The sequence below is a fragment of the Cygnus olor genome, chromosome Z (genome assembly GCF_009769625.2).
Source record: "Cygnus olor isolate bCygOlo1 chromosome Z, bCygOlo1.pri.v2, whole genome shotgun sequence".
Classification (NCBI taxonomy): domain Eukaryota; kingdom Metazoa; phylum Chordata; class Aves; order Anseriformes; family Anatidae; genus Cygnus; species Cygnus olor.
This window is the reverse complement of record NC_049198.1, coordinates 73755695-73778025: the sequence shown is the minus strand read 5'-3', so window position 1 is coordinate 73778025 and position 22331 is coordinate 73755695. Positions and strand designations below refer to the sequence as shown.

At 35.7% G+C, this 22331-nt stretch overlaps 1 protein-coding gene across 3 annotated transcripts in view; it reads left to right on the top strand.

Annotated features, from left to right (window-relative positions):
* Positions 1 to 22331, top strand: part of SSBP2 (single stranded DNA binding protein 2) — a 180374-nt gene that overhangs the window by 149577 nt on the left and 8466 nt on the right. For 2 of the 3 annotated variants that reach the window (XM_040542039.1, XM_040542038.1), the window contains 7 exons: positions 648 to 715; positions 7163 to 7211; positions 9201 to 9236; positions 13969 to 14023; positions 17201 to 17271; positions 18493 to 18571; positions 21606 to 21634. In XM_040542039.1, coding sequence (XP_040397973.1) covers positions 648 to 715; positions 7163 to 7211; positions 9201 to 9236; positions 13969 to 14023; positions 17201 to 17271; positions 18493 to 18571; positions 21606 to 21634 — 387 coding nt within the window. The remainder of the gene's footprint in view (positions 1 to 647; positions 716 to 7162; positions 7212 to 9200; positions 9237 to 13968; positions 14024 to 17200; positions 17272 to 18492; positions 18572 to 21605; positions 21635 to 22331) is intronic. The other variant, XM_040542040.1, reaches the window with a different exon arrangement.

The following is a 22331-nucleotide window of genomic DNA, read 5'->3' as shown; positions in this document are numbered from 1 at the left end:
ACTTTTGTCATAATGTTATCAGACCGTAAACTCTGATTTCATAGGCAATGGGCAATCCATTTGTTGGCAATGCTATGACATTCATTATCATATTAAGTAATTTTTGTATTAGTCACATTGGACATTAGAATTGACCGATTAGAAGAGAAATGTAATGGTTATGCTGTATGTTATAAAAGTGATATCATATGGTGGAATTTCAAATAAGCATTTATTGATACCCTAACAAAATCTAATAAAATGATTCTATTTAAATTCCATTATGTAGAAATCTCAGAACCCAAGTCCAGGTTTCTGATTTTGAATGAGCTTCCTTGTTATAAAAGTTGAATACGTTATAAAAGCTGTCCCTCTGGCCATTGACTTGATCTCTATACATGTAAATAATTCCTCCTGCAAGGATTTACATTTTAAGTATTCTTAGTGTATTCCTATTGTTTGAGTAGTAAATGTAATTCTTTCTCCTTGGGGTTAACAGTATTATTTTTTAAAGTCAACAATGGAAACTCCTGAAAGAATGAATTACATTGGCCTATCCAGTCAGCAGTTGTATAGGGATATCATTAACCTGCTGTCCTTTCTTTCCCCCTCCTCTTTGGTTTTGTTTTTTTGTTTTGTGGTAGTCTGACCCTTGGTTATCATTGCAGAACTATGGAGGTGCAATGAGACCCCCACTGAATGCTTTAGGTGGCCCGGGGATGCCTGGAATGAACATGTAAGCACAATAATAAAATCTTATAATATTTAGAAAATCATTATTTCATTGTGGAAGTAACATTTGGGTTACATAAGTCAAGGGAGAACATGTTTTGGTAAGTAATGTGCTGTGATGACTAATAACTGCAACTGAAAAAAAGTGAACCTGCAGCAGCATCCTTCTTCTGCATGCATCTGTTCCAGGCTCCTTTGCTGTTCCTCCAAGTCTGTACAATCACTGAGTTTTTTCACAGGTCAAAGTTAAAATTCTGGGAATATTTTGTCAGTACAGTTACTGATATTTCCATGTATGCATTTTTTTACAAGTGACATTATAATCATTTACAGTTTTACTTTACTTTTTTGTAAAGAATGGTACAGGTATGGTTCTTTTCTGCAAAATGAAGAAACAATTTTAGCAAAATAAAACTATTGTCTAGAGCTCTTTGTAAAAAAAAACAAGCATATTTGAATGAAAAAGTGTGGATGATTCTCTCTTTGTTACTGCCTTTATTTCCATGATTATGTTTATTTCCACTCTAAACATATAGAACGGTACTCCAGATAGGAGTGTAAGTTTTCCAGTTTTTCTGGGGCTGGATTACCATCTGGTAACAAGTGATATCAACTGAGTTCAGTTAAGCTATATTGATATATTCCAGACATGCATTTAGTTATTGGATCATATTATTCCATTTACACAGGTAGACAACCCCCCTTTTTAGGCATGTAGAAAAAGTTTAGATATAAAATTACTGTATCTAGACTAATCTACTAATTACTAATTAGACTAATCTACTAATCTACTGGACTACTAGTCCAGATTTAAATTATGGATTTTAGCGTAGCAACTGGCTCAAGATGAGCAATCTTCTGCACTTGCCATAAATCTTTGCTTGCCTGGAGTTTTTTTTATAATTATTAAAAAAAAAAAAAAAAAAAAGAAAGATCCTTGTATTATATAGATTTCTCTCATAAGAGAATCTGAAATTTTAAGGGGCTGCTATAATTACTGTTAGTGTAACACAGACCAGAGGTTATTACCTGAAAATGAAGTATTGAGATAGATAACACCATTAAAAAAAGTCTAATCCAGCATGTCCTTCATTTCTTCTGATTTCTGGACAGACTTTGATTTTTTGAAGCAAATAAAATCTAAAGTTTGGCATAACTCTATCATATGCATCATATATTGGACTCCAGACAATTTTAGGAACCTTCCCAAGGGTAGGCATTTCTTCTTTTAAATAAAACTGATGTAGAAAAAATATTAAGATATTGAAATTCAGTGTGAGTATAATATAAGCACTACACAGATTGTCCCCAAGAGGAGATTTAGTTTTAAGAAAAGAAAATGTAGCTTCCTAAAATAAAATGTTCTGGAATTAAAACTGAGGATAGATAAGGTATTTTGAGGATACTTATCCACATAAATGAGAGATAGGAAGAACGTGTTTATTCTTCACATAAAAAGAACAAACAAACATGTTTTCTGACAAAAAGAACTCCTTGTTTGCCATAAAGAAAGAAGATGGTTATGGGTTGAAATACTAACATTTTCCCTATTGCAGCATTTAATAAGCAGGTTTCATCTTATGTTGAGTCAGTAAGCATCCATGGATGGTGTTCTTTTAAATCAGTGACGGAAAAGCACATTTTCCTTTGAACTTGTATGTTAAAGGGGATGCTATGAACTGGAGACCTTTGCTTAGGGAATTCATGAGCTTTGATAGAGTGTTTGGTCTTCCGAGAAGAACACCAGGTAGAACAGCAGTTAGGAAGCAGGTAACCGTAGCAGTCTCCTTGTTTCATCAGGCATGTGCTGCCCTTGTGTACATTTTTTACAAACCTCATCTTTCCTCCAGCTCAGCTGGAGTACAGTTGCTTGGTTTTGAAAAGACTTCCTGCTGCCCCTTGGCATATTACAGTGCATGCTGGAGGCATAAGGGAGTCCAAAGTGCTCATCCTGCAATATTATGCTATAGCATATGCTGACCCATGCTACATGCTGAAACACAGACCTTTGGAGTTAGATTATTGCATGCCTTGCTTACATGATTTTTTTTTTTAATGAAACCAAACATTTATTTTTCTTCTGTCAAATGGAGGGACATACACAGATCCAAAGAAGAACAAAGGCGTTGATGTGGACCAGGCTTCCTTTAATTTTATTTCTGGACATCACATTCATTCCTTGTAAAGTTTCTGCTGTCAGGCTTGTTGTTACCCTGCAGCCATAGTAAAGACTCGTCTTCTGGCCTGTTCTGCATACAGAATCAGGGCAGAGCGCATCTGCAAATGACCTGTGGGCAGTAGCAACAGATGCACCCATGTTCATTCAGCTCATTCTCTGTATTACCCCTTACAACTCACCAAATGCACAGCTCTGAGAAAGCTGTACATCATTTAGTGTACTTACATTTCTAGGAAAAGAAGATAACTATACATAAAATTATTGCCTTATGTTAACTTATGTTTGTCTTCACATAGCCATATATCATACATTAAGATTTTGCACTGTTGTATTCAATGTTTTTGGCTTTCTGGCAATGTTAAAATATAAAAGCATGGACTCTACAAAAAGCAGATGCCATTTTACATCCAGCTTTTTCTCCTGGGAAAGCTTCAAAGGAAGCTGTTCTGGCTAAGAGCAGAATATCAGCCAAATACAATTTTACATTTTTCTGGATGAGAAACTGTTCTTTATTGTTAAAAATTGTAGCAACTAGCCTGAGAGTTCATAGACTGTATTTCAGTTCATGAACATATACTCCACAAATGTAGTATTGATAAATAATTCCTTGCTCCATCCCAGGTAATGCAGATCAGATTACTGCTTTAAACAGCAGATACATATGCTATATCTTTTAAAAAATAACTTTATTTTACCTATAAGATTTTAAGCTGAAACTTGGTGTAGCCATTTTTAGTAAGATATTATTTCTTCATGGTAAGCTGGCCTCTTTAGGAACAAAACAGCAAATTTCAGGGAGCATTGTTGCATTTCTCAGGCACTTTTTAATGGCCTGCAGTGGTGCTGTATCAAGCACTAAGAATATCTCAGTCATGCCTGAAAGGAAAAAGATGTGATTTTATTTTTTTAACTGCAGTTCACAAACTTGTATCTAGAGGTTTAATTTCTGATGGAATATATTTGTCCATTAGGAAACTGAAATGCTGGACTTTTTTTTTCCAAGTACTGTAGTCAAGGGTACAGGACTAACCTTAAGGACAGATTGCATTTGCAATTAGTCGTAGTGGTAGATATTTTGTAAATTACTCATATTTTAGAAGCAGAGCAATCATAATAATCTTTTATGACTATTCATACTTCCAAAATAAATATTTTTATTAAAAAAAAAAATAGCGTGCATTGAATTAGAAAAAAATTGCAGGTAGCTTTTTCATGTGTTTTATAAGCTAACAACATTATGCTCTATATAAACCATATGGCTTTCAAGCAATCTGCTAGAGTTTTCTGAGTCTATACTTAGAGCTGTCCATGACTTCCAGTAAATTTGCAAATTCCGACAGCTTTTTAGATGAAAGGTGAGTTTCCTCACTGGAAACAGCAGCAGTGCAGCCTGCAGGATAACGCAGGCTTTATGTAGTTTAGGTTGGATATTAGGAAGAACTTCTTTACTGAAAGGGTTGTTAGGCGTTGGAATGGGCTGCCCAGGGAAGTGGTTGAGTCGCCATCCCTGGAGGTCTTTAAAAGACGTTTAGATGTAGTCCTTAGTGACATGGTTTAGTGGAGGTCTTGTTAGTGTTAGGAGAGAGGTTGGACTAGATGATCTTGGAGGTCTCTTCCAACCTAGACGATTCTGTGATTCTGTGATTCTGTGAGCTTAGCTCTAAAAAAACTTGCATGCTCGCCAGAGGTACCGTGATTGAGAGGAATTTGTTTCCCAGTCTTCTCATAAAACCCACCTAAATTTCCATGTTGCTGTGGTTAACCCAGTCATGTATCTGAGTCAGCTTTTTAATTTATCCATGCTTCACAGTAATCTGCAGTGTAGTCATGGCCATTTTCCATATGATGTTTTTCAGTAGATATCTTTGTGTCATTTAATGTCACACAAACAGTTGCTGGGTTTTGTGGTGAAAACCAACTTGAGTATTGTTAGAAACACTGCTGGTTTCTCAGAAAAAGAGGATCCAACAAACCACATACGGCATGTGACAGAAAAGAAAAAAAAAGATCACCTAATATTTCCCATGTTATTAGCAGAGGAGAAATTGCTGAGTATTGCATCTGCAAAATCCACTTGTGCCAGGCACTGCTTGCATGATGCCATGAGTCCCTTTCCTGGCTAGAGTAAGGCAGCCACTGGCCATTGCTAAAAGCCTTCATGGAGGTATCTTCCGGCAAACATGCTGCGTGAAGTAACCTGTGGAGAGCTGCTAGGGCGATGGATTTTTAACCTTCATGGAAGGACCACTGAAGCTGAGAAAAATGCACTCAAAAATATCTTCCTCGTCTAGTGGGGAAGTGTTTCAGCAAAAAGACCCCCTCCTACATTTCTGTTTTCCAACCTCCCATAAATGTGAGCATCATAAAATGGAATGATTCACTTGATTTATTTCAGTTCATTGTTCGAGATAATTTCTTTGTAATAGTTTCGCCAACAATGCAATAAAAAAATAAGAGAGATTCAATATTATATCCCTCAGGCAACAATACGTATTGTTTTACTTTTGCAAAACTTTAAAATAGAATACTTCCTGAACTCATTAATAAAATCTACTTTTATCTCTGTATTTAAATCACTCTTCCAAGTCTGCTAAGCTATTGTGGCTAATGTCCCTTTTCTAAAGCTAATGAGGCCAAAATGCCATTTTAAATGCAAAGGCTTTGTCATCTGCTCAGCCTTTCAGTTGACAGGGCTCTCAAAACATGAATTTGTCTTATTTATACATAACTAGGAGTTTGTAATGCTACCAGGAATAATTATGGTTATTCACATGTTACGACTATAAAACATGGAGATTTTTCTTCCCATATATAGTTTAGTTCCCTCAAGACTGCCTAGTACCATCAAGACAACATCTAACCGCCAAACCATATTTCTGATCTCAGCTAAGAAAGAGAAACTCAAAAGAACAGCCAGAGCTGTGAGAAAAAAATAGGTGCTCTGTCTGGAGAGTTTTTCCTTTTTCCGTTCCCCATTCTATTCTGCTGTTAGCATTCGTCTGATGTTTAGTCTGAGCAAGCTTTATCAAAGACTTCTTTGGCCTGTTGCACTCTTGTCCCTCCTGCTAGGAAACTGCTACTTAATCATAAATACACTCTTTGAGCCAAGCATAACAAGAATGTCTGAGAAGTCTGAAATTTCCATTTTGCCTGGTTTATGATAAATTTCATGTTTCTGGGACTTCTCTGGAGATAACATATCCTTCATCAAGTAGGAATCTATTTTTATATACCTATCTAGATGTGTTTAAAATGTAGGCTTAAAGTGTCATGCTTTCAATTTTTTATAAATAAATATATTAAATATATATATACACCCTATTGCTGTGCTTCTCAGACACATATTAGAGCAACATATTTTTTGTGGCTTGTTATTCTAAAGAATAATTGTTACCAAAATGTTTGTAAGGAAAGCGCTCTTTCCACAAATGAAACCTTGCTATACTTGCAGTATTCTAGACCCATACTCAATACATGCATGCATCCACAATTCTTCAGGAAGGTACTTCATTACTTAAGCAAGAATACAGTTTCATGACTGAAATTAAACCTATATTTTTGTAAATTTCTGCTTTGGTCTGTACTATAATGAGATTTTTTGTGGAACATGTGATACTTCCTCCAAATATTATAAAAATGTTAATAAAGTTGAAAGAAAAACACTCTTCCTGAGAACTCAAAGAATTTTGGAACATGTATTTCACTCTTTTCAAGACTTTTTTAGCACACTAAAATGTTGTAAACAGAGTTAAACTCTCCCCAAACACTAGGAAAACATTTCAAGAGACACAAATTTGCAATGTTTTTCCAATCATTCCATTGAGGATATGAAAGGGGGATGTCTGATGCTTCCTAAATTTGTTGGTGCCTGGAACCAATGCAGAGCTTGGCCGCTTCCAGGCTGGCCACTGGCAGGGTATTTGCTGGCAAAGGGCTTGTTCTGGCGGTGGTGTCCTGAAAAGCACACACGCACACAGAATGAGTTAGGACACGAGATGTCTGCAAGGTAAATGGCAGGGCTGTAGTCATAAATAAATCACCTTTCATCAGCTCATATACTGATTAAGCAAAGAAAGTAGTGCAACAATGGGAACTTTTCTGTAGCACTGTAGCTTGGTGAAGTTATCGTTGATAATCACTCTTTAATGTCATTTGAAAAAAGCCATCTCTTATCTTGCTCTGGAAACAGACTGCTTTGAAACATTTGCTTCCTTAGAACAGGTCAGAAGCCCGGGGATTGTTCTGTATCTCATCTTTCGTCTTCTCTTACAGGGGCCCTGGGGGTGGTAGACCTTGGCCAAACCCAACCAATGCCAATTCTGTAAGTAAATATTTAAACATACTAAAATCATCATATATTCAGAGAATTATTTCTCATCAACATACCAGGAAAAAAAAATAAATTCAACAAATAAAAATACTGCATGGTTTTTGTTTTTGACCTCCACTAATCCTAATGCAGAGTAGGAACAGTGAGGAGCATGTCTTAACAGAGAACTCACTGACCTGCAAATATCCAGCTCTATTCATAATCATGCAGCCACACTGCATCTCCACATAAGTTACAGACCTTCGCTAACACAAAGGCTACCCTGGGGGATATTTAAAATACCTTCTATACCTTCTAGCTTCCTTCAGTGCAAGTAGGAAGAGTTAGGACAAAACTGTCTGTCTTGCAAGCTCTACAGAAATGACAACGTGGGACGATCAGCTTAATGTGTGCTCACATATTTCATATAATAAAAGCACATTTGCTCCTGTTAACTAGGGAAGGTGGAATTGTAGACATAACCATTTTAATACGCTTTTTGTAACAAGCAGTGCACTTTATTGAATTTTGTTGGAACAAATGAAAAATGAGGTAGTCTAATAGCAGCTTGAAGGAAGAGATGGTCGGTAAGGTATCCCATGTGAAAAACGGTACCTGGTATTTCTTCAGAAAATACAAAGGTAAAGTTTCAATTTTCATTCATTGGTCATATATCATTAGTGTAAAAACGTCTCCCTTTTTAGCACTTTGCAGCAGGATAAGGTAGGTCTGATTTAACAGACTGGACTGGTTCTTTCTGTTCTCAATTTTGAATTTTTAATTATACTGAATGACAATTAGGAAAAAAAAGAGCTGAAAATCTTTCTCAGTTTTCTTTTGTGTGTACTGAAATAAGATGGTTGTTAGGATATTTTTTAACTGACAGTTGAAATATTCTCTACAAAATTATTGAGAAGTCTAGTAATAGATACATGTGAAAATGAATTGGCTGATAAGTTATCTACAAATATGTAAGATGCTTATTCTACAAAATAATTTTGCATTTGGTCAATTCAGTTACTTCTTACCCCATCCTTCTATAATAGCTGTGCTCTGTGTTTCTTTGGAGAGAATCATTGAAAAGACTGTTGCATAAAGAATAAAACTGGGTTATTCATAGGCAATTCAATTTCTCCCAATGTCCTTTGTAACAAATACAATAATTGAATTTGACATGAAATTAGAACACTGTTCTTTAAATAAAAAAAAATAAAAAATAAAAGAAGGAAAGAAAAAAAAAAAGAAAGAGTAATGCAAAGAAATAAAATCAGTATCATCTAGGGTGAAAGAAACAAGGTTTGCTTTCCTTTTATGGTCCAGATACTAATCAAGATTAAGTGTACGTGAGAACATACAAATTCAGTCCACGTACAGGATGATACTACAGTCCCATTGACTTACATACACGTATGTGCTCCTTAAGTTTCCACCTTATAAAGCATATTACATTAATAATCTTACAGCTTAGCCATTCACTCTAGCTTGCAGATCTTTACAGAGCTTATTCTGCCTCCCACAATAATAATAACATTTTGTAATAGACACAAGGAATGAAATTGGTACTGGAATTTGTGATTTGGTATCTTAAGAGTGATGTTTGTTGTTCAAAATGCATGTCTTACTAATTACAAAAGAATAGGAACAGATACCAGACCTCAGCCTGCATACATTTTAATGTATGAATTATGTTATTCATATTGACTTCATTAGAGTGGCTACCAGAGCACAGTATTCTTAAATATAAATATTTTTAAGTATTTGGTGTTAAATTCAGTTTATGTCTAAATTGCAAATTTTAGACTTGAGCATACTTATAATGACAAGTTGTTGAAAAGAAAAGGGGTTTGTATTTGACGACAATAGTATGTTTCCATCATCTTTAACAATATATTTGAAATAAATTAAACAAATGCACATTAAGCTACAACTGTCCATAAATGTAGATTTGGACTCCATTTCACTGCAAAAGAAATTACAGTTTTGTTTCTGTTGATGTTTCAGATACCTTATTCTTCAGCATCTCCTGGGAACTATGTAGTAAGTACACTTGTATGTGTTTGCTTATTAGAATAGATGCTACATTTTATTTAGGCAAAGAAATGGTAGTCCAGATGTTAAGAAGAACCCTTGTGTATTGGTTGAGAACTGAACAGCTGATCTGCACTTAGTATTTTGTCTACCATCTATGGTGCATATGTTGATGTTTATTGCTAGAATCATTATCAGTCTGGTCAAAATTGCCCTGAGTGCTGTTTTATTTCAACATATGTTTATAATAACCAATACAATATATTGTCTTGAATAATAAGTAATGAACAAACAAACAAAAAAAACCAACAGCTTTCTTGGAAACACAGTATTGTGTATGCGTTTCTGTACTTCTCTGGGAAAAAATTAATTTGAAGAATTAGAACAAGCTTTTGTCTCCCCGAGGATATATAAATGAGTCCTAATAGCTAACATTTTAGGTAAATTTTTACTCTTATAATTACCTTCTGGAGACTTGAAAAATCTTTTTTCTCCATGGTCTGTTATGTCTTTATTTCACAGACATTGTCTTAATTTATCACGGATTAGTCGGTCTTTTGGCTTTTTCCTAGTCTATACTTTAGAATGAAATAGTTAAAACTTTGTAAGTGTCCAGCATCAGACAGTCATTCAAAAGACCAAAAAATGCCAATTGTCTCTCTGGAATTCCACAAAAACATTTTACCTAACAACGAAAGTCTTTGTTGGAGTATGTACTGCTGTTTTCTGTCCATTTCTTGAGAGATTAGCTTTGTTTATGCTTTTTGTTTAGGCTTTTTATTGTTATTGTTATTGTTGGACTTGGAATATTTGTAGTTCTAGTGTACTTTTGTAAGTCATAGTGCTTCATATATTTTTGTCACGTTCAGTACTGAAGTCAGAGTATAAGGGGCAGAGAATGTTATCTCCCTTCTGAAGCCATTTGTCGTACGTCGTTCTTGTTTGCAAGTCCGTTGGATTCCAATCTTTGTTGGCCAGTAAGGCTTCCGTAGACTTCTCTTTTGATTTTTCATGTTTTATCATCTGAAGGTTAGACAACTGCTGCATATTGGCTTAAGTCAACATAAAATGTGAAGCTATTTTGTAAGATGGAAATAGCAAGTCTTTCACCATGAGGACAATATAGAAGTGTATTTTTTTTTTAATCTGTTTGTGCTAGTTATAGGTTTCTCTTAATTTCTTCATGAGAAAGATGATCCTGCATAGCAAATGCTGAAGGACGAGTTCAAGGATGAGCTTGTTTAGTTTAGATAAAAGATATTTCTTTTGTCTTTTATTTAAACAATTAGCTGCTAAAAAGGTTATGTTCCTGTTAAGTGTCCATAATTCTAGGGTTCATTTGCCACATCTGTAGTGGGAACAATCTAAATCTGCTGATCTCCAAACAGGTTCTTCTAATGAAGATCTTCAGAAAGTTCTTTCTGTTGGGAAGAGTGTTTTTGCTAGTTTTGCCCTAGGTATTAGTGATCAGTTACTGTTGCAGATTTTTAATATGGAACATTGGACTTCGTATTCTAGTTTTGGAAAGGTATGAAGTCCTGAAAAATTAGAAAAGGACTTACTATAGAAATTAATTTTAAAGAAGCAAAACTAAGTAAAATGCATGATGTACTATAGGACTCTGTTGGTGTACTCACGTCAAGCCAAAGGTTAGCTGGGATAAATTACTTTGACACAAAAGGACATCACCACATTTCAATGCATAGAGAGAAGGGAAGGAATAAGAGTAACAAGTTGATTTTGCTTCATTCACTGACAATGATGAGACCAAAGCTGGAATGTGCAACATAGAATTCATTGAAACATCTGATATGCAACACTGAAGGAAAATTAAAATATATGCAAAGATGCAAGGAAGAGACACAGAAAAGTCTGAAGTACTGGAAAAAATCCTGAGCTTCTGAGCAGATGTGCTCTGTGAACTCCAGCGGTTCCAATGGGAAAGGTTGCTGCCTGATTCTTTGTCCCCACTCTTCTGTAGTTTGCTACTCCTTCAGATCTGCCACTGAAGTTCCTTGGATGAGTGACCCTCTTCATTCAAAACAATGCAAGTTGATGTAAGCATTTAAAAAAAAAAAAACAGGTCTTTGCTAAATCGGTGTGGTTGGCCCAAAACAGATTAAGGGACACTCACTCACCTGTGGAGCTCCATGCAGAGCTGAGGCTGCCTGTCACAGAGGGCAGTGTTGGAGCAGTTGAGGTGGGCCAAGTCCTTTGCCAGCATGAGCGCTTGGACTGTGCATGTCTTGCCTTACACTGAGAGAAGTGGCCTTGCTTCAGAGAGGCTCTCTGAGCTTTAGAAAATGGAACACATGAGGGCCAGCCAAACAGACAACCAAATAAGCAAGACCAAGGGGAAGGAGCTTTCAAGAGCAAGACCCAGGAGCAAGCATCTAGGTGCTGGTATGGGCTGGAGAGCTCTCAAAGCATCTTTTTAGCAAAGGGGCTCGTGTTCTGGAGTGACGTGCTTTTGGACATTTATTCTGATTATTTTATCAGACAGCTTTTTGAGAAATAATTTCATTATATACAAATACATTCTCAGGGAGGAAATACTTGGTACAAGTAGGCTTTCTAAGATGGGAAGATATACAAACAATGAGAGTAAACACAAATTTTAAATTAGATGCTAGTAGTAATAGTGAAGATAAGTAACTTTTCTAATAAGTGACCAGTTAGTGGTTTCTTTATATCATGCTGAAAAATATATATAAACCTAAAAATATCATGTTAGGGAGCTTAGTGCACAAGTACATGGATGAAGAGTCACAGACTGTGCTAGCCAGATAGTCACATAATTGATCCAAAGGTTCCTTTGAATTCTGTAGCTGTTCGAATCTGTAGCTCTACAAAAGAAACGGGGGATTTTTTTTGCTGGTGGCTGAATAAACCTTTCAGACGCTTTTGGCATGCCCAGTTCTAACACTGCTGTTACTGATTCAATTGTAATTTGGAGGGAAAAAGCTTTGTAGCTACTGGAAGTATGAAGTTAAGTTGTGATTATGCCTTGATTTTTGTAAGCTGATCTGTGTATTTTATGGTGGAGCAAGCCATTTTTCTAGCACACTTTATGAAAAATTCTCAGTGATCTTTCTTAGTTCACAAAAAATGGGAGAGCACAAGATAAAGAACTAGTAGGTGGTGTTACATGTAAGGGCAGAGAGGTGTACATATGTTGACTGACTGCAAGAATGCTGCTGCTTCTGGGTGAAATACTTCTGTTTCATTTACAATTAACTGTGAGTTAATCGCTTACTGGCGAACAGAGATGCTTACCTTTGAAGTGTTAAGTATTTTGCTTGAACGAATCTGGGGAGGAGTGGTATCAGTCAGAAGGCTGCTACATTACAGACTTTGATTTTCTGAAAATAGTGTATGCTAGAGTATTATTGCTGCATGTTTTGTAAGAAATGTTATTTTTAGTAAATCACTATTTACAGTAAACAGTATCTTTTGTTTTAAATCCACAACTTGTCTGTCTTCTTCCAAAATATCTTAGTGAATTATAACAAATACCAGTAAAGTCCTTGTAAGCAGACAGGAATAACCAAACCTTTATTTTCAGTACCACTGAAAAAAAAACTGGTACTGTTTAGAGCAGTATGCCTGCTATTTTAAAATACAACAAAAGGGATAAAATATAATAACAATCATGTAGCAATGGGAATAATCACCTGTGTAGCAATGGAAATAATTACCCGTTGTTACCAATCTGTGTATTTTTTAATATGGAAAGGAGGGGGAGTTTGTATTTATTGGCTTACTGATGGTTTTTGGCCTAGACATTTTTATCAAACTGATTTGGTAGTTTTTCATGTTACTTAAAAGTATTAGTGGATCTGCAAACATAGAAAGCAAGAAGTTATGATTCTATTCTTACTAAACTAATAGTTTGCTCTGACGTTCAGAGTAAAAATACTGGAGACATTTTTAAAGAACCTTAATAAGCTTGTTTAACAACCAGAGCCATCTGTGTACAGTGTTTATGCATAAACAGATTTGTAACGCAGAAATGCCTGAAACTAGGAAAATAATACTCCTTTGTGTTTTTTGTTTGTTTGTTTGTTTTGTTTTGTTTTGTTTTTAATGTGTGATTTAGCAGTCTTGACAAGTCACATGACTGTACCCAAATTTATACAGCCAGCATTAAATTGACTTTTTTTTTTTTAATCCATTTGTCATTAGTTTGAGAAGGAATTGCGTATATGGATGTTATTTTTAAAAATGCAGAATATTATACAAACTGAATTAAATTGTCTGGGACATGGAGATACCAAGTATGCCTCAAAGCAAAACCTTTCTTACGGTGACTAGCCTCTTCTCTTCCCATAAGACACCACCTCACTTTGTGCTTAGCAAACACCGGCTACTGTTGTGCCAAGTACAACAAAACATAAATGCTGGTTAAAAAACAGTGGTAACAAAAATCAGTTGAGGTTATTAAGTATAGTAGTCTCAAGCCCTAGTCCAAATATTTCTTTTGCCTGACTTACAGCATGATGCATACTTACTGACTAATGAATATTCTTGGGTCAGTATACATAAGTCTATGTCAGAGCTTGCTGAGCAATTACATTGTCTTAATCTGTTATGAGTTGTTTTGCTAATTTATCAGAAAATGTGTATGTTTTATCAGAGTGACTCAGGACATTCATGACACTTTGTTTTCATTTCTACCGTGTTCATATTTTCTGTGGTGTTTTTTCCTCTCTTGCTAACTGACATTTTCTATACTCTCTAGGGTCCCCCAGGTGGTGGAGGGCCACCAGGAACACCTATCATGCCTAGTCCAGCAGGTATTGAAATATTCTCAGAAATAATAAAGGAAAATTAGAAGAGATTTTAGGAAGTACATTATTTTTTCAGACTTTGATTTTCATAATGAATCAGTTAATGAGAAATTATTAGCTTTGTACTTTCTGTATCAGCTTGTTTCCTGCTCTTTCACTGTTTTTCTATCCCTGCTGTTGCAGACACAAATCATTGTATCCATGCAGTTCAAAACAATTAATTTCTCTGACTTTTGAGTGATCTTTTATTGTATGATTTCAGCAGTAGCAAGGAAAAAAAAAGACAAAAAACACAATCTTTGTTAGTTTTTGCTGATGTTCTTTGGAATGATCCTGCCAGGTTGGAAATCAGCAGATTTCTGAATCTGGTGAAAAACCCCCACAGTATCCTGTGGGATAGACCTGACCAAATGTGGTTCTTGGGCGATGTGTGACTCAAAGGCATGGCTACATCCCATGGCTATTTCAGCTGACTGACAGCAGGGTCACGCTGGACAGATTGCCCTCCTCTGTCCTACAGTGAAGGAGTAAGGTCCCAGAGGAGCCACTGTTGTGTCCTAGCAGTGATCTGTTCCCAGAACTTCACCGTCCCATTGTTTCCCCAAGGTAAATGGTTTGTATCTTGCAATTTTGACTACCTGGTCACAAAAGATTGTCCACGTTATGACTAAGGTTTGAAGAACCAAAGAGGATGGGAAGACTCAGGACAGCCAGCTAGCTTCTCAAGGCTTAAAGATGGTTAGCTAGATGTATGTATTTCACTACACTGATGTTCTGCAAAGATTCTGATATGAAGGAAGAACTGCAAGATGTGGAAGATGCTGTCCTCCCCCATGGACGATATCAGAAGCCTGCCAAGATGAAACAAATATGTCTTGTGTAACACAGTATTCAGGAGCTACTCAGACTCCTTTTAGCCAAAATCTGTCTTTGCAACTCACTTTCAAGAGGGACCTATTCACCTCAGTGATGTTATAGCATCCTCAGGCCTTATGTCTGACATGTTCTTGCTGTCCTCTGCAGCACAAGAGGATAGGGAATTTTCTTACTTGCTATGGAAACTTCTTGCACCAGTATAATACTTTCATTAACTACAATCCCAGGGCTTTAAAATGCAACCTGAGATAAAGAATAGGGCTTCCTTGTTCATATAATTAGTGAAAAAGATAGTTATTGCAAACTGGTATTTAAAGGTTAGAATTTCCTTTAACATAAAACTTAAAGACAGCCCGCGCATTTGAATATAGTCAGCCCTGCAGTTATAGCACCTGTTAGGCTGTCCAAGTTCATTTCACATAAAGCTTCTGTTGAGGAATTGTCCCTGTTTTCAATTAAGGAAACTCCAAGATGTTTTAAGACTCTATTTTCCAAAATATGGAAACACTTGGGAACTGGCTACCTGAGAATTTTGAAAAGGTACTGACTTGCCTCTGAGAAAAAACAGTTCCAAGTGTTCCTGTGGCCCAGCCACCCTGTATGTATTTGTACATGAGGCAGCACAACATGGGGAGAGGCAGGAGTGTATGTTTCAGAAGGACCTGGTGGTTGAAGAACTTGTCTACCTCATCGAACATTAAAATAATTTGTTATGTGCTAATGGTACTTTGATAATTTTAGGTTAAAAGCTTGAGTTTCCCCTCTTTTTCAAACAGTATATTTAATGTCGTAGTCATACATAGTGGGCTGTATCTAATGGAATTACTTACTCACAAAGGTTGATTAATACCTAAAAAGCTGCATCAGAAAGGTTAAAGAATAGACAAAGACTTGATTTTAACTGCACATGTACAAACATATTCTTGCATGAGGTCAGGCCACGTTCCCAGTTCCAACACATTTCAGTCAGATACAGGCTTTCTCACTTCCACTACTTCAGACTCAAAAGCCCACCATCGCCTTGTCTTGGAAAAAGATTTACAGCTCAGCATTGACTTTTGTGTGTGCTTGAGTTCAAAACTCTGGTTCAAAGAGATGGAATGGTCTTTTGGAGGAACTAGGTACAGAGTACTTAGTTATTCTTCAATCTTTTTGCACATACGGTGGATGTACTGATTTTCCAGAATTACCAATATATTTTTAAGTTATGCTGTCCGCTTAGGGATGTATTTAAACTTTTCTTAGGTCATTCTCCTCTCAGTAAGCTTTTTCATTACATGGCCCATCTCTTGTCAAGTTCACTCCAGAAAGGTTTTTGCTAATTTGTCTGCTATCTGCTGTGTTTTTCCCTTCTCTTTTTTAGAAATATTGATGAAGGGTTTCAGGATTGTATGTGTTAGCAGATAAGTTGGAGATGAGAATAAATAATTTGTATCTACTAGTAGTTCTCAGTTACTGGTTTCTTAATTTCAGCCAGACAACTTCTGTATGTCTTGTTCACTACATCTTGCTTTTCACTCTGGAGGTGCTGCTCCTGAAAGCTCATGTACACTGACTGGAAGGCAAGGACTGAGAGGCAATATAGCTGTGTCAACAGCAGTGCCCAGTGGAACTCTTGGCAGAATTAATAGCTTAGGCGCTACACTGTGCCAGCATGGTTTTATTTTTGGACTCAGGTTTATTTTGAAGCATTGCACCACACTGTACCATGAAGTTACATCAGTTAAAGCTGTTCTTAGTGAGGATCTTTGCATAATGCTTTACTGAGTATGCCTAGATATATACTCAGTGTGCACAATGCTCTAGATATGTCCAAAATCTAACAGACTGACATGGATGAAAATAAAAAATTCTATTTGCTATACTAACTTGAAGTCTGTATAATGAGAAGCTATTTATCATTTATTACAGATAGAAAACAAATTACAGAAAGTATTGATAAGTAAGAAACTCCTGTTTTATCTTACAGAGAATATTGAAGACAAGTGAAATAATTTGGAACTCAAGGAAAAAGGGTTTATGAAATTAAATAGTTACATATACTTCGTGATTTATAAACCTTTTAACATTCATACGTAGAACTACAGTCTAGAAATAGTCACTCAGGGACCACTGCAATTATTTCTTTTCATAGCTGTGTTGTGTGGTAGAAATAGATAGAAAAAGAATGAAGTCTTCCTTTATATTGCCACTGTGTATCAGTGATTCAGGCACAGAAATAATATGAATAGAATGGCAAGAACTGTCTTAGGTGAGTAGCTTTATTGAAAGATATATATTAGCACTTAAAATAATCTCTTATTACAGATTCAACCAACTCTGGAGACAACATGTACACTTTAATGAATGCAGTACCACCTGGACCCAACAGACCTAATGTAAATATGAATCGAGTTACATACTTTTTGAATTATATAGCCTTGTTTTATCCAAACCACTACATTTCCATCACCTATGTTTAATACTAAGTTTTCCATTTTTATGGATGACATTTTAGCTGTTTCCTCCCACCATGTCCTTTTTAATGTTTCTCAAATCAATCATGCAAATGCATACAAAATAATGAGTGGGGACACTTTTTCTATACAGAAAAGATCTTAAAAACTTGTGCATGTGGATCTTTGGGATGACTTAGTTTGTCACATTGCTGTGCAATAGAATTATTTGTGATATGTCATCATCCTTGGAGCTGCCACTAAGCATTAGTTTCTTCAGGATTAAAACTTTCATAATAAAAAAAGTCTCCACCCCTAACAGAAATGTTTAAAGTGACTCAACATTATGCTACTGTGCTATTCTGTAAAAAAGGATAAAATTAGTATCTTTAAGAAGAAATAAATTTCTGTTTTAGGCCAAACTTTAGCAGTTCTAGTACTGACAAAAATCTGTTTTCTTAGGTAGAACTTGTTTCTTTTCTGATCTCTGTCTATGACTTCAGTTTTATTGTATTTTCTGATGACAACCATATTTCACTTAATTACAGTTTATATTATGGGCCTTTTGAAAAGCAAAGGCCACTAAAACTTCAAAAAACAGATACATATATATTTCTAGATAACTATTCACTGATTTTTAAAAAATATTTATAATGTTAATGCCTTTTAGTTTTTGAAAAACTAAATTTAAGGTTAATACCTGAGATTGCACAGAAATGGCTCATATTGCAAAGAAAACAGAGTAGTCTGACTGTCAGTGTAGATAGGGTGGGATTTGAAAGCTGTTAATTAATCACCTACTTGTTGAAGAAAATAGTAAACTTCACTGTAACTTCAGTGTGAACAGAGCTAGATCAGCACTAGCAGGTTTGAAAATCATACACAAAGCACTGAAATAAATTATAAATTGTCTGTAAATTTTATGCCAGCCTACAGAGGTGAAATTCTCAAAAAATCAGGAAGGCAGCAATCAGAAAAAGTGAACAAAAGCAATGATGCTTTTGTCATCTTCACATATGACTTTCACTTGACTTTCACATTCAGAGCTGGAACTGTGCACTTTTCCTTTACTATTTTTTTTCCTGGGGAATCTTTTCTTTTTATTAGATTACCTACAAAAATTTGTACAGTAATACCAGTTTTTAACGTCTGATCCTTTTATAGTTTCCAATGGGGCCAGGGTCAGATGGACCTATGAGTGGACTGGGTGGAATGGATTCACATCATATGAATGGATCATTAGGTAATAATAGTAATATTACAAGCATTGTGAATTTTCAATGACCAGTGCCATTTTCTATGTTCTCTGAGTGATGTGGAAGACTGTACGTAAAAAACAAACAAACAAACAAACAAACAAAACCACCACCAACAACAAAAACTTTTAAAAACAAAAAATGTGTATATATCAGTAAGAAGTATTAAGATAGTTTTAATGCATTTGAATTGGCATACATAATGCACCTCTGGAGGAAAAATAATGTATTTTATTTATATAACAGATATAGTTTTAATCCAGTTATTAAAGACACTCTGATGATGGCTTAAGACCCATTTTTACTTATCTCTCCTCCTCTTTCAAAAACTTGAGAAGGTGTTACTGTGACATGCTGGTGCAAGTTCTTATCAATTACCTGGAAGTAAGTTATTACATATATTGATGTATTCGTTAAGGTGTTTTTATCCCAACATTTGGATATCCTCGTTTGTCTATAATTAGCCTTCTGTCTGTTAAATATTAGTATTATTATTCCATCCCCACAAGCAGCTTCAGAAGGGTGCAAAGAGCATGCAGAGGCAGGAGAAGCAGGTTACTGTTTGACTTTTGAGACTATGATTTTTGAAGGACTCATATCTAAGGGAGAAGCCTTGCACAACTCTACAAAATTTCCATTGCTTTATCTGTTGACTGTCCTAGCAAAGTCTTCTGCCTTTGCTCTTTGCTGGAAGGATGATCAGCTCTTGAAAGGGATTTAAGAAAGAGGGCAAAGGTAAATAAATTGCATTTCTGCCTTACTCCTCCATACCCACAAGATAAATAAAGACAAGGTATTTATTTCTGCTTATACTGTAACACTAGGGCAGTAGCTGAATGCATTTGTGTGTCTTATTCTTCACTTCTGACTGCACCAAGCAGTGTCAGTGATACAGGCAACAGCAGAGGGAGGACTTTGGATCTCTTTCCTCTTCTATACCTGTTACCTACCAGCAAGGCTCTCTTTTACACCTGGGACCTGTCCTGATGCCCACACAGGGCACCAGCAACTTTCTGCTGAACAGCATTTTCCTTTATGGGGAAGAACCCCACCAAGCTAAATACGCTAGGTGGGCAGAAGCCAAGCTGCTACTGTTCCGTTTGCTTCTGTCCCTGAAGAAAAGCTCTATCATCTTCCCAGCATGGACACAGACCAACCTCAGCTCCATACTGCAGTTAATAACATTTAATTCCATACTACCATGGCGGATGAAGATCTGTTGTTCATAGCCCCAAAGCTGGAGATTTTGAGACAGAAATATAAACAAGTAAAGCGAAGGAAGAAATTCAAAAAGTGTACAACAAGATAAGAAAAACTATTATCGAAACTCATTTAGCAGACATATTCTGAATGATTGAAATTCAGCAGTACACATCTAACTCCTAACAGAGCTGTCTTTCTTTTTTTCTTTTGGTGGGAAGGCAGGTCCCTGAAATTCCTAGATTACTTTGCATAAGGACACCTTGTGATTTTACAACCTTTCTTTACATATTACAATCCTAAAACGGATTGTTGCTTTAATTAATAATGATGCGCATTATGTTCAAATAAATGAGAATCTGTGTAAAAGGTAACCACATCTTTTTCTGTCACTTTCCATAGCCTGAGAATTATTTCTTAGCTAAAAGAAAAATTAAAATTGAAACAGTTATGGAAGGATTTTGTGTGTACCTAGCATTCACTTAGTTACTTTCTCCAGTGAAAATGATGACGTATTTAGTCAAATTAACTATGACTTCTTCCCAAGGTTAATTTTGTATCTGAAATGAAACAGTTCTTTTCAGAGAGGAGGGCTGAGAAAGATCTTCTGCTTTTGTTTCTGTGCAGCAGTAGGCAGCTTTGTCTCATGCTCAGAGGTATACATTGGATGAGCTTCATCTCGAACTTCAATTTCTTTCACCACAACTGTTCTACTGGATGTCTGTACATAGCTCTCATTGTTAGAAAGCAAACTTTTGCTGATTTCCACCAAAATATTTTCTTTTGGCTTTGACAAATAGCTCTTCCTCTTCCGAACGTTTATGAATATGATGTGTTTATAGCGAGACAACATAATCCTTATCAACCCTTATTTTTTGTGTCTACATGTAGTAAGCCGTTCCAGTCTCTTCCCATTGTTTTTCTCTGATGCTCTTCTAGTTTGAATGTCTTTCTTGCTCTTCTAGTTTGAATGTCTTTCTTGCAAATAGGTGGCCAGAATTGTTTACTGTCTATTGCTGCTAAAAATGCCTGTAGTGATACATCTCTCGTAAAATATTTCCCTTATTCTTGGGTTTACCCAAGTGGGAGTTACAGCATGTGGAAAAAAAAAATCTTTTCAATACTCTTGCATTCATTGTATTTAAATTTATTTGATTTCTGTTATTCCAGCCCTCAAGATCATCTGCTTCTAAAAGATAGTGTCATCAGTATTTATAATTAGAAGTTAGTGTCATTTCATCCAGTTTCAGAAACCAGTAGATTTCTGCTCTGGGAACAAAGACATTCATGAAATCCTCCCAGCTAACGCTAGAAGATATTCCACTAGAGCACTGCCTAGAAGGGAGTTTTGAATAGCTGAAGTTAAGTAAAATAATGGTCTTTTTTTTCAGGAACATTAACTTCTGCTAGTCATCCATATTTTTTCCCTTAGTCTGCAGCAACATTTCCTATAGGAGTATGTACCCCAAATTAATTTCACTATTTGTACCCTGCCCTGGCTAAGAGGACAGGGAGGTTCAACGTGCTCTTTTTTGAGTTGTGCCAGGCTGTCTCACCCTAGTAGGATGCCACTCAAATAACCAACACAAAGCAGAAATATGTCCTTCATTCTTTTCTTCCTTTTTACATGAGGTTTGTACACAGGACTAACATTATTCTGTACGGACTGTAAACTTTTACAAAGAGAGACATTGGGAAGGGAAGGCGATAATGCACTGTTATGTTTTAATTGCTGTCACATTATATATTTAGTGTGGAAAAAAAGCTCTTAAATTAATTTCAGCTCAAAACTAATTGAATAATTATCTATTTTAATTTAAGGCTCAGGAGACATGGACAGTATTTCCAAAGTGAGTACCTAATGAAGTATTTGGAATTTTTGGAATATTTCATTCTAAACATATTTTCTTTGTTTTTGTTATGAATCTTTTTATTATGTGTCTACATTTTCTGCTTGTCAACTCTTTGGAAGCTATGCAGACAGTATTAGCTGAAAATTTAAACGCAATGTTTATGATCAATAGGGAGTATAAGTAGAATTATTTCCTACTGCATAATAATGTGTATTAATTTGTGTGATTAATACATATCCAGTTCATAATCTGATTGATCGTGTTATTATCTTCCATACTGTTAAGACAAATGAATATGGTTCTGATAATCAATTCTAGTTAAGTGTAAGTTTGGGAAAATGTCTTTAGGATGTTACTTTTAAGCACTGCATGCTTGCTTTCGTTACCTCTGTAAGGCATGGTTAATATCTTAATCATTATTCTAAGTCCCTAAAAGCTAAATTAAAAAGTAGTTTCAGAAGCAGCACTGTTTTGATTTCACAGCCATTAAATAGTATGCTCAAAATGAATGTGAGTTTAACCTGCAGGGGTTTTGCATTTACAAAAATAATATTGTGCTTTAATGTGCCACTTCTTCCATAAAAATAAAACTACTACCTATGTGATCATTATTAATTTAGGAACTTATTCAAATAAGGAATTAATGAGCATATTTGGTATTGATAAAGTGGCATAAATCCGTCCCTGCAACATA